Genomic DNA, 14774 nt, shown 5'->3' with positions numbered 1-14774 from the left:
AATCACCTCTCTTTTCTCTATTGGCTTCACTTTCTTCTTTAATAAGTCTGCTCTAAGCACCTGCTGTGCTCTTCTTTCTGCTTCTTTCAACCACCTCAGAAGGATACCCGTGGTCCAGGAACCCTTCCATGAAACTCTCCAAAGCACTGGTGTACTGCTTGATGTCCGAAGTGATACTCTTCACCCTGAGAAACTGGGAGAAGGGGAGATGTTTCTTCAAAGATTCAGGATGAAAACTGCTGAGCAGTAGTGTGTTATTGCGATCTGTGGGTTTTGTGAAGACCGTAGTGGAAATCTCGGTGCCATCCAGTTCTATTCTGACATCTGGGTATGAAATGCTGCGACGCTCTATCGTGTCTGTGAATTGGATCCTTGAGTTCCTATCAGTCAGCTGCTTCAACTTCACTTCCAGGTCTTGTTGAATGTTGAGTGCCTTGCCACAATATAAGATCAAATGAACCATCCAAGTTGAGTCATTAAGAACATAGTTAGACTCAGATTTCATCAAGAAGATGTTCGCATAGCTGGGGACCCCTGAAAAACCCATTGAGGTTCCATTGGTTTGTAAGAAATAACTTTTATTCCACTGAAAATAGCTATGGAACAGACAATAGTGAAGCAGTGCTAGAAGAAAAACTTTACTAGCCGGTACATCTTCTTGCTGGAGGAGTGCCCATTCCACAGCTTCGGTACTCTCTAGATGTGTAATGGATGTGTAGAGTGACACTACATCCACAGTGCATATCCAGATCTCTACCCCATCTGGCAATGCTAGGTAATTCAAAAGTTGTAAGAGATGGGTGGTTTCTTGAACATATGTGGTACTTGACTGCACAATCGGTTGGGGAAAAGTATCCAAATACTGTCCCAAAGGCTCATGGATGGATCCAAAGCTCGATTCAATGGGCCGGAATGGGGGGTTATTCAAAAAAATAACAAGAATTTACAGTTTAGCATGATTAAGCCAAAAATTAAATGTCATCTATATCTCTCAACCCTGCAGTTCAACACTTACATTTCCTGGTGTCATCCATAATAGAGTGCCATCAAGTAGAATTTCAGTCAAATGCTTATGACAGTCAAACCCACATTCACTGAATGGCGAATGAAGGAGTAAGACAGGCTTCACTGAAAGCCTAAACCACAGGTTCCAGTGGATGATGAATAAAGCATCAACAAACAAACCAAACAGCAGTTATGAAATTTAATGCAGCCCTTTACACCTAAAAAAATTTCTATCTCACTACAGGATGTTATTGTTGCACTTAAGGCAAGTAAGAGCGGTAAGGCTGCAGGCCCTGATGGGGTACCAATTGATCTCTATAAGTCAAATCCTGAGATCTGGGGCCCCATCATAACTAGGGTCTTACAAGCATGTTGTGAAAAAGGTTTTATTAACACATGGGCTGAATCAATCATAGTCCCCATCTTCAAAAAGGGCGACCGGGAAAACCCTGCCTGCTATCGTCCAATATCTTTGTTGGACTCTTTAATGAAGATAGCAGGCAGGATTGTCCTTGATCGATTACAGGGATGGACCGAGGAAAACGGCATCATAAGTGATACCCAATATGGTTTTAGAGTGGGCCTAGGAACCAATGAACAGATTTTGAATTTAAACATTTTAATTGGTAAATACACACAGGCCAAAGCAGGGAGATTCTACCTAGCATTCGTAGACCTCTGAAAGTTGATCCTGTTTTAATCCAGTTATTAAGACAGCTATATGCTGGAGCTACTGCAAAGGTTCGTTATGGCACAGAGGGAGAGTGTACTGCCCCTTTCAATATAGAACGTGGCGTAAGGCAGGGCTGTGTTCTAGCACCACTCCTGTTCTCTCTATACACCAATGCCCTGGAACAGGAGTTGGTGCTACACACTAGGGATCCGCCATTTGTAAAATCCCGCCCGATAGCATCTTTCCTCTATACCGACGACGCAGTGCTTATGGCCCGCACCCAGGTTGGACTACAGAGGGCTCTCTCCTTCTACACCACATTCATGGACAGGCTTGGTTTAAAAGTAAATGCCAAGAAAAGTTTCGTGATGTCCTGTGGGAGAGTGAAAAACAAGAATAGAAGTTTCCAGGCGGGTGGGTGCAAGGTGGAACCTATTACTTCTTTTACTTATTTGGGTGTCCTCTTTGACAGAACAGGCTCATGGGCTCCAACAGTTAAGGTCAGGTCTCTACTTTTTACGAAGTCCATCGCGGCTCTTTCAAATTTTTCCAAAAAGTTAGGAAAAAGACCGCCAGAAATTTTATTGAAGATCTACCAGGCAAAGTGTGTAAGCGTAGCAATCTACGGGGCAGCTATCTGGGGATTTCAAGATTGTACATCAATCCAACGTATGGAAAATGCCTTTCTGCGATGTATTCTAGCCGTTCCAACCGGTTTTCAATTGCCACTCTGAATTAGGAGTCATTTACATCGCTGACCTAATTAAAGCACAGCCGGCACTGCTATGGCATAGAATTTGGACCGCAGAGAGTACGGGCCTTAATAGGGAAATAATAAAGGACGCAAAGAGGTTAGATAATGCCCGCAAAATTTTATGGTTGAAATATATCGAGAATTTTATGCAGGACATTGGTCACCCTGAGTATTTTAATTCGCCAACTGTATGAACCTTATCAATCGGAAGGAGTTTAAAAAAGTCTGTGTGACCCACCTAGAAGGAAACAGGTTAATGCTTGAAATGAATAAACCAATGATGGCCAGACATCAATTAATTAATACAACGTGCAATATTCAACCTTATTTGTTATACGTTCTGGGTGGATATGACAGATACCTCCTGACAAGATTTAGGTTCGGGTCTTTCCACCACTTAATTACTTACCCAACTATCAATGATTGGTCAAGAGATCTATGTCTATGCCCCTGTGATAATGCTTCAGCCCAAAGCACGATGCATGTGGTCCTTTTTTGTAAGTTTTATACTAACGAGAGGCATAGATGGTTAATACCACTTTTAAAACAGGGAGATTGGAGGCAATGCCGCCCTGCTTTTATGTATTTACAACTGTTGGATAATTGTTTTTGTACTGGATCTATGGTGGGCTTCTTAAAGAGTGTACTGAGGACCAGGAAAATTCAAATCAATTGAATTGTGAGAAACGTGCTGGGCTGGAATAAATTAGTACGAGGTGGATTATTCGGGAAGTTATGGAATGTTCATATGCTTATTTCTTTTTTTTTTATATAGGATTTTACCTACGATATTTGAGGACTGATGAATTGTAATATTAAACAGCTGATGATGTATTCTCTGTTTTCAATGTTTGCTTTTATGATTTTAATGTTTAAAATCGAATAAAGCTTGTTTTGATTTGATTTAGTAGTATATACAATGGTAAGCTTATTTTTGAATAGCTATAAAAATGATGTCCTCAACCAACCATCACACACACTGTAAGAAATATGGGTGTCATCAACAACAGAGATGCCATTTGTTTACCAAATAATCAGTGCAATCATTGATGTAAACCCTAAATTGTCCATACTCATGAATGCTAATGGAAACTAAATATGCAATGGTTTTGATGGGAGCTCTATTAATGAGCTAACAGTGCTATTGTAAAATAGTATACACTGATCTCCCTAAACTTTCTCATTCATAGAAAGATTGCTAAGACTGCAAACCCTTAAATACAGTCAAAGTTTGAATCTATGAAAAAGTAGATCTGCAGAGTAGAAGTCACTTTCAACTTCCTTGCAAAATTCGGACTGAAACAAATGGTTTAATTGCTTAAGGAAACTAGCTCCATACTGCATCTCATCCTAAACCTTTGCTCCTAGCAAGCTCAAAGCCAGCTTGCACCTTCTTCAACTACATGGCTTCAAGTGATGGAAAAACAGTGGTAGACTGTCATGGCCCAGACCTTGAAATGTTCTGCATCCCGGTCTGAGAGCAGCGAAAAAACCTTCAGTTCAGCAAAACCCTCATGAAAGAGCTTTGCTAGCAGGCATTTTTCCTGAGGACTTTCAGTACAGTGGTAACAATAGAGGAAAACTAGATGGGGTCAACGCAACCTTTATATGTTCAGACCCAGTCTGTCTTTGCAAAGCTTGTTTTACGAGATACCATTTTTTTCACTCACCTTTGTGACTTGTCTATGGTTATAAAATGTCTGAGTCAGATATTTAAAACCACATTCCTAATTTAAACATATGTTCAAGTTGCCTGATCCATTGCCTCAATATGTGCTATGAAAACAAGTTCAACAACAAGGTAATCATTAGATCATGTTTAGGTGCATGGGTAAATTGTTCCAAAATTACTATTACCATAAATAGATAGTAGACTGACACTCTTTACATTTTCAACATGGACGGTAATTACAAGCTAGGTGGAGCGAGATCAATGATTAACTTGATAAAACATCATTTTAAGCGTTCATTTTGCACCACCTGATAATAAGTTGATGTGTTTTTCCTCTCCCGGTTTTACCGGTTGTGGGGGAACCCAAAACGTTTTTTCCAGCTGAAGAAAGAAAACTGGAAAAATGTAGGAAATGTTTTTTTTTCTAATCTGATATTGGGAAGCACACAATGCTTTACCCTTTGCCGCTCGGAGCCAGACTTTGCTTGGTGGGTTGTGTTGTGGACTTTTCACCTACCGGAGGTCTATGCAGGACGGACATGGTGCGGGAGCGCTGATTTCATCATAAGGATTACCCGGGACTGCGAGTACCAGCGGCCATTCTGCCTTTCAGGATATTGGCCGCAGCTGGGGCTCTTCCCGGATCCTCCCTCCCTCACTACAAAGCGCCTCGCGGCCCCCGCTTCGCGGGAGCCGCTCGGAGCCAGACTTTGCTTGGTGGGTTGTGTTGTGGACTTTTCACCTACCGGAGGTCTATGCAGGACGGACATGGTGCGGGAGCGCTGATTTCATCATAAGGATTACCCGGGAGTGCGAGTACCAGCGGCCCTTCTGCCTTTCAGGATATTGGCCGCAGCTGGGGCTCTTCCCGGCTCCTCCCTCTTACTCCACTATAATTGACTCCCCAGTTACGCGTACGCGGGACGCATTCGGGGCGTGTCCCGGGCGAAGCCCGGGCCAAGGGCGGGCCCGTTTTTGCCCGTTCGAGCCCGAGCGAGACCGGACCGGGCTCACCCTCTTACTCTCATGCTTCTTGTGAGTATTCGTAATCGTTGTGTATTGTGTTTCTGAACAATGGTGAACAAAAGGGGTCCGAAATCTACTTCTTCAGACCATATTGCGGGATCGCTCGACAAATTTATTGTAAGGGCTTCCTCAATTCTCGAACACGAAATAGCCATGACTGAGCGACGGCTGTCTCTGGAGCCGGTTTCCTCCAAACGTTCTTCATTGGGCTCAATTACGCTTAGTCGCTCTCCTGCTGTCCTTCCTTCTACCCCTATTAACACGAGTTCTCATAATGGCCATTCTCCCCCACTAATTCCAACTATTGCCCCCGCTAAAGGTTTTATTGATATTGCTTCAAGTGTTTCAGCCTCTGAACAGGTTCCTTCCACTTTGCCAGCACTACCTGTCCGGGAAGTGGCCACTATCCATAAAAGGAAACGAACTGTGATCTCGCCAAAAGGCAGGAGGAAAAAACCTCAGAAACCGATTTCTGATTCGTTGGACTCTTCTTTACCTGTTGTTATAACTCCTTCCCAACCAACTTGCGCAGATCGTTCTTCCCCAGTGAAAGTGCCACAGTTATCTGATATAGATTTGCTACTTGGGAAAATGTCTACAGTTCTAGCTCTAGCCATCCAACCGCTCGAGCTTAGATTAGTTGCAATAGAGAACAGGTTGGCTGCACTGGAGGTCGCTATGGACAAAAATGTTAATTACTCACAGGTCGTCAATCCTTGCCCACATACATGTTTAAGGCAGGATAACATCTCTGGTCTCCCTATTACTTTACAAAAATCACTTGACACCCAACAGATACAAAAACAGGGAGCCCCACGTAATACCAACCCACGGCAGGGGACTCCTCTGTTTAACTCCACAAACGTGCATGACAGTATATTACCAACAAATAATCACTGTCTTGTGCCCCCTGATGAGGCCCCTCCCCTTATTGATTTACGTCGTATCGATCTCCCTCCAGAAAGTGCCCCCTATGTGGTCGTCCTAACAGATGTCCCTATATTGGCTACTAACAAACATGAAACATTCCAGGAACTTAAAAATAAAGTAACATTTTGGCTGAATACTAATAGACCACTGCCAAGAAATGTATGTTCACCTATTCTGTTTGTTAGGAGAGTTGGCTGGGTGGGTCACAAACCAAAGGATGTGGGAGGTGGGAGGTGACTGTGTCATTGTCAACTTTAAAAATCCGGAGGTAGTTGACCATGTATGTAGTCCTATCTTTAAAAATGCAACTACCAACATTAAAACATTTAACTTAGGACACTTCTATCCTCCCCCTAACAAACCCACCCTCCCCCGCCTAAGGTCCCTCGTACCATTTTGTAAAAAATACGATCGAGGGCAAATAGTTGATGGCATGTGGGGTAAGACGTCCGACAATGTAGTTCTAGGATTTCCGGTTAATAACAGGTTTAGTTCCTTGGATGAGGTGGAATGACTAAAGACGCAAGGCCATCATTATTTACCTCCCTCCTCCCTTGTCGTTGAGAATGGCGTTAAAGATGGCTATGGAGCCCCAATGGTGATTTCACCCAAGGCTTTGAAACCTTTGGACGCTGAGGCCACTTCACTCAATGGCCTAAGCATCATGACGGATGTCCCTACTCAATCCTCGGCTTGGGTGGATACACCTAATAATCTACTAGTATCTATTGATACTTTAGCCCCAAAGACTAACTCTGCAAATGATTTATCTTCCCCTAATAGTACGCTTAAAATACTTAGTTGGAACATTGCGGGTCTGGCCATTAATATTGACAACCCAGAGTGGTGCTCATTTATAGACCCCTTTGGAATTTGCCTATTACAGGAAACATGGTCTACAGAACCCATATACAAACTGGGATACATTACTTTCATGCAACCAGCTCTAAAAGGTCCAAAGGGCAGACCATCAGGGGGTTTGTGTGTTTGGGTGGGCACCCACCTTGGTTTTAGGATCAAAAGGGTAGAAACGAACAGTAGAGATATAATATGTATTCTTATGTCCCACAGGAAGACCCCTAAAATTGTCCTACTCCCCGGGGCAGTACATCATCGACTCTCGAGGCTTTGTCATCCCTTTTAGAATCCCTTCCAGAAGACGCCATCTTGATGGTTGGAGGTGACTTCAACTGTCATTTTGAGCCCTTGTGTGGAGAAACCCCAATTTCTTCTGAGGAAGATGCTGCTATATCTATTCCACCTACTAGTATGTACCCAGTTAAACGTTGGACCCCTCTGGTTCTCCAACTTACTACTCTTACTTACACATACTCTTTGAGAGCGTGTAATGGTCATTTTAACGGGGATATGCCTGGGCAGTCAACTTATAGGGGAATGGGACACGAATCCGTGATTGACTATTTTTTGGTCAGCATAGACTTGTGGCCCAAAGTGTTGGATTTTAAAATAATTAGGCGCACGGAGAGTGACCATGAACCCCTGACAGCAGATCTGAACTTCCAATTGTTGAATACAGGGCCAGATAAAGATACCCCTTTTGTAGGGAATTTAAGAGTCATTCAAGGCGGGAAGAGGATACGCTGGCTTACTGTAAAACAGTCTGATGCAGCTATTGCCAGTATATACCAAAAGATCCTTCCTCTTCTCGAAAGTGTGCTCAAAATGGAAGCTAATATCCCTGTAGCCGGTGAAACCACGGATCTGGCTAAAGTTCATATGGATCTAGTTGATATACTCTCTGGCTTCTTTTATAAAGTAGGTACAGTAAACTCAAAGAAGCCTGGGAATACTAACCCCTGGTTTACTAAGGGCTGTAGGATAGCCAAACAGGAATTACTACAGGCTATTAAGGAAGGCAACCGCCCTCACATCTCGGATGCAAGGAGGGCCTATAGGAAGATAATCCTTAGTGCTAAAACTGAATGGGAAGAGGGAAGATGGCTTGCTATTAGATCAGCACTCATCGAAAAAGACTCAAGGTCCTTCTGGAACCTCGTCCATACCGGGCAATCGGAGGGTAAAACCACAATTGACCCCAATGTCTCTGAAGACGCATGGGCATTGCATTTTAAAAAACTTTACTCCATTCATACAACTTGGAGTAATGATCCCCCTGCCATCATAATGACTCTGGATCCATCTTGGGATGCTCCCCCCTGGACACTATCTGAAGTGCATTTGTCATTGGATAATCTCCAACCAAATAAGGCACCCGGGTTAGATCGGATCCCCGGTGACCTTTACAAGGAAGAACGGTCAGTCTGGGCTCCTTACCTCTTAAATCTTTTTAATGCTATCTTGCAAGGTTTACCGGTTCCACCTACTTGGACGGGCGCGGAAATTATTCCTATTTTCAAAAAGGGATCCCCCCTTGATCCAGGCAACTATAGGCCAATAAGCCTTGTAGATGTGAGCCAAAAAATCTATTCTAGGCTTCTTCTGCAGCGGTTGCAGATTTGGATCGAGGAGAATAATATCTTAACCCCACTTCAAGCGGGATTCAGGTCCAAAATATCAACCATGGACCAATTATTTAGGCTCCAGATCCTTTACTGGAAACATGTTATATTGGAGGGGGGTAGTTTATATCTGACCTTTGTGGACTTGAAATCTGCATTCGATATGGTGGACTGCAACCAGCTTTGGAATCTATTGCTAGCTATGGGGGTTCCAACCTATCTATGCTACCAATTGAAGATTCTCCACGATGGGACATATGCTAGAGTCCGCTACGGAAAACACGGTCAGCTAACCGGCCCTTTCCCAGTGGAGAAGGGTGTGCGCCAGGGCTGTGTCCTTGCCCCAACCCTGTTCTCACTTTTCCTTAACGGCCTTATTGACGACCTACTGGAAACTACAGATATTGATGCCCCAAAACTGGCCTCGCAAAGATATCCTGCACTCATGTTTGCAGATGATACCTTGCTGTTGTCAAAATCGCCAATGGGCATGCAGCGGGTGTTAAACCAGTTTACTAACTTCTGTAACAAAAGGAACCTGGTGGTCAATATAGACAAAACAAAATATATGGCCTTCACCGTAAAACCCTCCAACTACCCACATCCCAAGATGGAAGGTATCCCTTTGGATCGGGTTTCTACTTTTGAGTACTTAGGCCTGACCTTGAACGACAAAATGGGATGGTCCCCTCAAAAGCTTAAAGCAAATTTAAAACTTAACCAGGCTATAGGGGGCATCCTTAAAGTTTACAAAAAATGTTGTTCAAAAATCATAAGTGCCCCTCTTGAAATTTATTCTGTCCAATCCAGGTCCTCGACACTCTACGGAGCTGAAATATGGGGCAATGACTTGCTCAGTTCCGAAAATAATTTTATCAGGAAACTCTTATCCCTTCCACACAACACGCCGCTTATGCCCTTGAGGTTGGATTTAAATATCCGTCCTATATCAGAGGTTGTTGCCACTAGGCCAGTGATGTATTGGAGGAGGATATGGAGTACAACCGAGTTGGCATCCTATAGAGACGAACTGAAAGTAATCTTGGGTACCCTCGGAGCCGATAAGATCCCCTGGCTCCAGTATGTTAGGCAGACTCTAAATCAGATTGGCCTTGCCCACCTCTGGGATAGCCCAGAGGATTCAATTTCAGGCATCACCAAGAAATTTCTTGCCTCAACATTTAAAGATTACTACTTATTGAAAATTTATAGCTCGGCTAAACCATCAAGTCTGACTGATGCTTTTCTTGACGTTAAGCCCTTTTACGCTTTTGTCCCAGAACTTGATGTTATCCAGCCTATTTTAGCAAAGAAGCTATACGTACAGTTCAGATATGGAACCCTTCCCCTATACTCATTCACTGATCGATGGGTGGGTGGATTACAGCATGTATGCCCAGGTTGTTTAATTGAATCCGAATCCATGATCCATGTTGTTCTTTTTTGCCCAGCGTATGCTGGCATTCGGAAAAAATGGATTATACAGTTATGTTTAAATCTGGGCCTTAGAAGCCATCTTGATTTCTTTAGGATTCTGAGAAGTGATACAAATCCACTTATTACGGTTTCAGTTTCAAAGTTCCTGTTTGCAATGTGGCTAATTCGTAGGAAACTAATTAACAAAAATTATGCATCGATTCCATAGCACCAAGCGTGGTCAGCCTATTGTTTACCCACATTGATACCTCGATTATCATTTACTGGTATTCTGCATTTTTAAATCTTTTAATCAATTGGAATATGTATTTCTCATGAAAATTGTGATATTATGATTGTGCTTCTATGATTTTAACGAATCGCAATAAAGCTTTTTGACTGACTGACTGAAACTGAAAGCGGGAGCGTTCTCCCTAAATCTACACTTTTCTGCAAGCTTCTAATCGCCACACCAATATTACCCACCAATAAATCAATATTAGCATGGTATAATCTTACCCCCAGATAATTTAGACACGTTCCCTCCCACTTAAGCCCCCTCAGATCCATAGGCTGTGACACATTCTTCTGTAATGGGAATAAATATGATTTATTCCAGTTGATCCATAACCCTGAGGCTTGTCCAAACCAATCTAAGAGGTTCATGGCATGGTTCAAATTAACATTAGCATCTTTTAGAAAAAACTTTTCATCTGCATATAATGCTGAATAATATTGCACAACCGCACCTCCAAACCCCCTGTGAACCCCTCCTGTACTTGGCCTACTAGCAAGTGGCTCCATAGCAATTGCAGACAATAAAGGAGAGAGCGGGCACCCTTGTCGATTCCTTCTTCCCACTGCATATATTTCAGAAATATGCCTACCTGTTTTGACATAAGCAGTAGGTGCCGCATGGAGAAACCTACCCCCATGCAATAAATTGGTTTTCCATCCCATTTTATTCAGTACTTCATAAAGGAAATCCTAATGTAAACTATCATATGCTTGTTCAATATCAATTGCTGTAATCACCACTTTTTCATTCTCTGCAAAATCAGATTCCATGATGGCCAATACCCTCCTAATATTATGAACTGTATTCCTTCCCAGAATGAACCGAGACTGATCTGTATGTACTCCACTCAATATCTTGTCATCCAGATTAAGCATAGAAAGTGGGTGATAAGCCAGTACATCTTCAGAGGGTCTTCATGGCTAAAACAATGAGGTCACAGCCTTTAATCACCCCGCCTTACAGCCTGCCAAGTGAAGATTAACTAGTCTCTGTGTCAATTCTTCAATATGTGTCAAATAAAATTCAACAGGGAACCCATCTATTCCAGCCACTTTCCCTCTTGCCATCTGCTTTATGACAGCCTTCACTTCCTCAATTGTTACCTCCCAATCCAGTTCTTTTTTATCTTCCACTGTAATCTTAGGTGATTCTACTAGCTCTAAAAACTCATTAATACAATGTGGTGAACGCTCCAATGGCAGAGCATATAAACTTTCATTGAACTTACTAAATCTTCTATTGATGGCTTCCTGTGTATAGACGCGTGTACCCTCCTCAGAATCTATTTCCAATATCTGTGCAATTGCTTTTTAAGTCTCCATTTTCTGATTCCAAATTTTTAGCCAAGGATCTGTTCATTATTTCTAGTCTTTTTAATTTTCACTAGAAATACAGTCAACATGGTGGAGACGAATGGGAATAAACACAGCGGAATCAATGTATGGCATTTTTGGGAAACTGAACGGTAGTGACTGAAATAAGAAAAAATGTGCCAAATGTCTACTAACTGACATTAGTTCATTAATTTCATGTGTCATTTTGTTGCAGGTCGAAGACTCTGCATTGGTGAAAACCTTGCCAAGATGGAGTTGTTCATTTTCTTCACAAGCCTGATGCAGAGGTTCAGCTTCCGTCCGCCTCCTGGTGTAACTCACATCGATCTCACCCCTGCTGTTGGGTTTACTACACCACCATCACCTTATGAGATCTGTGCACTGCATCGGGCATAAAATGCTGCAAGGATTAAATATATTGCAAGACTCCTCCGCCTTCATCATGTGCTCCACAGAGCCATTCCCCTAAGTTGAAAATGCATCCCACACAGACACTGATTTCCACATTTGGATAAGCCATTGTGTACAAATTAGTGATTACTTAATTATTTGCCTTACCATGAAAATATTTAAATGATGTGAGAGTTAACAGTCGCTGTTGACTAGTAGAAGTTGTCTTTATTTAGATAGTGTTTTATTGTTAAACTATGCCAATTGAGTGTTAAAAACAGAATTATAATACTTAAAATATGTGAATGTCTTCTTGTGACATACACGCCAAAACACTATACTTAGGTCTCAGACAGTGGTGACTGATGCATGGGTAACGATGTAACTTAAAATCAGCGTGAGGCATAATTGATTCACAAAAGTGTGATTACAGGCATTGTGGCTCACGTTTACTTAAGTTAAATATCTCATTAGATCTTACTGTGCACTCATTTGTGCACCCAGTTGATATCACCCCTTCAATTACCGAACACATAACAATACTTAAGTCAGATGACAAGTTGTTGACATTCACAATAGCCTTATCTTTTCATTTAAGTTCAAATCCAAACATTTTGCAAGTTCAAGATTATACATCATTTCTTTTCAGATTTCTTTATGACAAAGCATTGTAATATGTCATCAGATTCAAATTTACATTCCCTCAGGTAAGGCAGAGACAGCCAACAAAATTCTGTGTTCACAATTCCTTATACAGCAATTAATTATGCAACATATCAGAATAACTTATTTACATGAAAATGCAACCGTGGAACTTCAAGGCACCGGCCATGTTCGCCAACAGGCTGAGGGGTGTTTACTTAAAAGAACTGAGGGAAGGAAGGTATCCAATGCAAATTCCTACCACCTACCAAAAGGACACTAGATTTATTGTGTGGCGAAGGAGGGATGATTAAAATAAGTAATGTAATACAAGAGGCGCAACTATGATGTTCCTGTCCAAATGAGGTCAACACGTTAATGCCCTTAGTTGGCCCCAGGGGCAGGTTGTACACTGTGACTGGAGAGTACTCACTTGCATCATAGGACAACAGTGTCCAGCATACCAGTAAGCTAGAAGAAGCATTTCTTTTTTCACTGATAAAGAGTCGTATGGATGCTAATCAAAGCATGAGGCATAACGTAAGGGTTAGCTCACATCTCACAAGTGATTTTTTAAAAGAATTACAGCACGCAGTGAAGGAAGAGAGCCAAAGCAGTACCACGCTTAAATTTGAAGAGTGGGGATTTTAACCTGACATTTGTAGATATGTAGGCCGGGACAGAAGTATAACCGACGGAAAGGTAGAAGGTTTTGATACAGATCATTTGAGACAACCAAATAATGACCAGACCAAATTGCAAATCCTGATATATACTTATGAAATGTCCCATCTTTTCCAGATAGCTTTTAGACACACAGTACCGAACAAGTCAACAGGTACATGCACAGTGTTCACACAAGGAGAGGGTGTTGTTAACACGATATAGATACGTCTAAGGTCACTATAAGTTTGTGGCACAGTTTGGAATGGCCATGTTTGACAGCACTTATCTTTAAATGCTTAAATGGACCACAAAGACACCTAAAAGGGATATACTTAAATGCAAGTCATCACAAGGTCATTCAATAATGGGAATACAATGCATTTGGCAGTGTTAACTATAAAAAGAAATATGTTACATAACTACATATTCTATGATGATACTAGCATGTGCTGGAGGATAAAATAATTTGTATTGTTGACCCTGGTCATATATTGGGGAGTGGGGTGTTGTCCCTACCTCATAGCACTGTTATATGGTAAACATCATTTACCATGCATGCGAGAAAATGCATGCCATTACAACACGGTTGTTATAATGATGACATTGCTACATTGCATACCATTACAATGCTAGTCGGAACAACGACTTGCTGTAGGGGGCAGAAGGTGTTGGATTTAAAATCCAACACCTTCCCTACTGTTGCACAGACTGGAGTTGAAATAGTATATTATACTATTCCAACATCCAGTGACCCCCTAAACCAAGTCGTTGTTCCGACTTGCTTTGTAAAGGTATGCAATGTAAACGCATGTGAACTAACGTGACATATTCCTGCTATATACTACGGGATATATAAACAAATGTGGACAGGTCTTTAGAGCGCCATATCCTTTCAATTTGTATTTCTATATTCTATGTAGGAATGTTTAGGTCTGAATGTTGGGGGACAGTTAATTGCTGTGAGATGTCGGCTTCCCTTTTGGGTTACATAGAGTAATTTGCTTCCTTATGAAATAAACTCTGTCTTACGGCCTCTGTCGCATTTCGGCCAGAAGGGCTCCGAACGATGGTCGGAGCCCTTTCGACTGAATAGGAACGTGTCGGCCGGATTCCTTTCCGACCGAGCCATTCCGATGGGCTCGGTCGGAAAGGAATCCAACTCTGATTTCCGAATGGCTGACGACAGGCTCGGAGAGCCCGTCCGCCGTCTGGAAATCCCTCAGTACTCCCCCGGCTGCCTCTTTACGACTGAGGGAGTGCGATGGCAGTTTTTCACTGCCTTTTCGTGCCGGTCTTTCCGGCACAAAAAGGCAGTCGGAAACTGTCTTTGGGGGTCCCCAGTAGGGCCTCCATGGGTGCGAGTCTGCCGAATGGCGACCTGGGGCACCTATGGTGTCCCTCTGTGGATCCAAAAACACAATATATATAAGGGTCACAGGGGAATTTAATTTAGGGACTACCACACCTCCAATCCCCGATAGACACTAC

At 42.4% G+C, this 14774-nt stretch overlaps 1 protein-coding gene across 1 annotated transcript in view; it reads left to right on the top strand.

Moving 5' to 3' along the window:
- Window positions 1-12280, top strand: part of LOC146816620 (cytochrome P450 2K1-like) — a 376635-nt gene extending 364355 nt beyond the window's left edge. The window contains exon 9 of the mRNA XM_085610495.1: window positions 11803-12280. Within this exon, the coding sequence (XP_085466621.1) occupies window positions 11803-11984 (182 nt within the window). The 3' untranslated portion in view covers window positions 11985-12280. The remainder of the gene's footprint in view (window positions 1-11802) is intronic.
- The last annotated feature ends 2494 nt before the right edge of the window (window positions 12281-14774 follow it).

The sequence above is a fragment of the Triturus cristatus genome, chromosome 6 (assembly GCF_964204655.1).
Source record: "Triturus cristatus chromosome 6, aTriCri1.1, whole genome shotgun sequence".
Taxonomy (NCBI): Eukaryota; Metazoa; Chordata; class Amphibia; order Caudata; family Salamandridae; genus Triturus; species Triturus cristatus.
The sequence above is the reverse complement of the archived record's forward strand: the minus strand, read 5'-3'. Positions and strand labels throughout refer to the sequence as shown.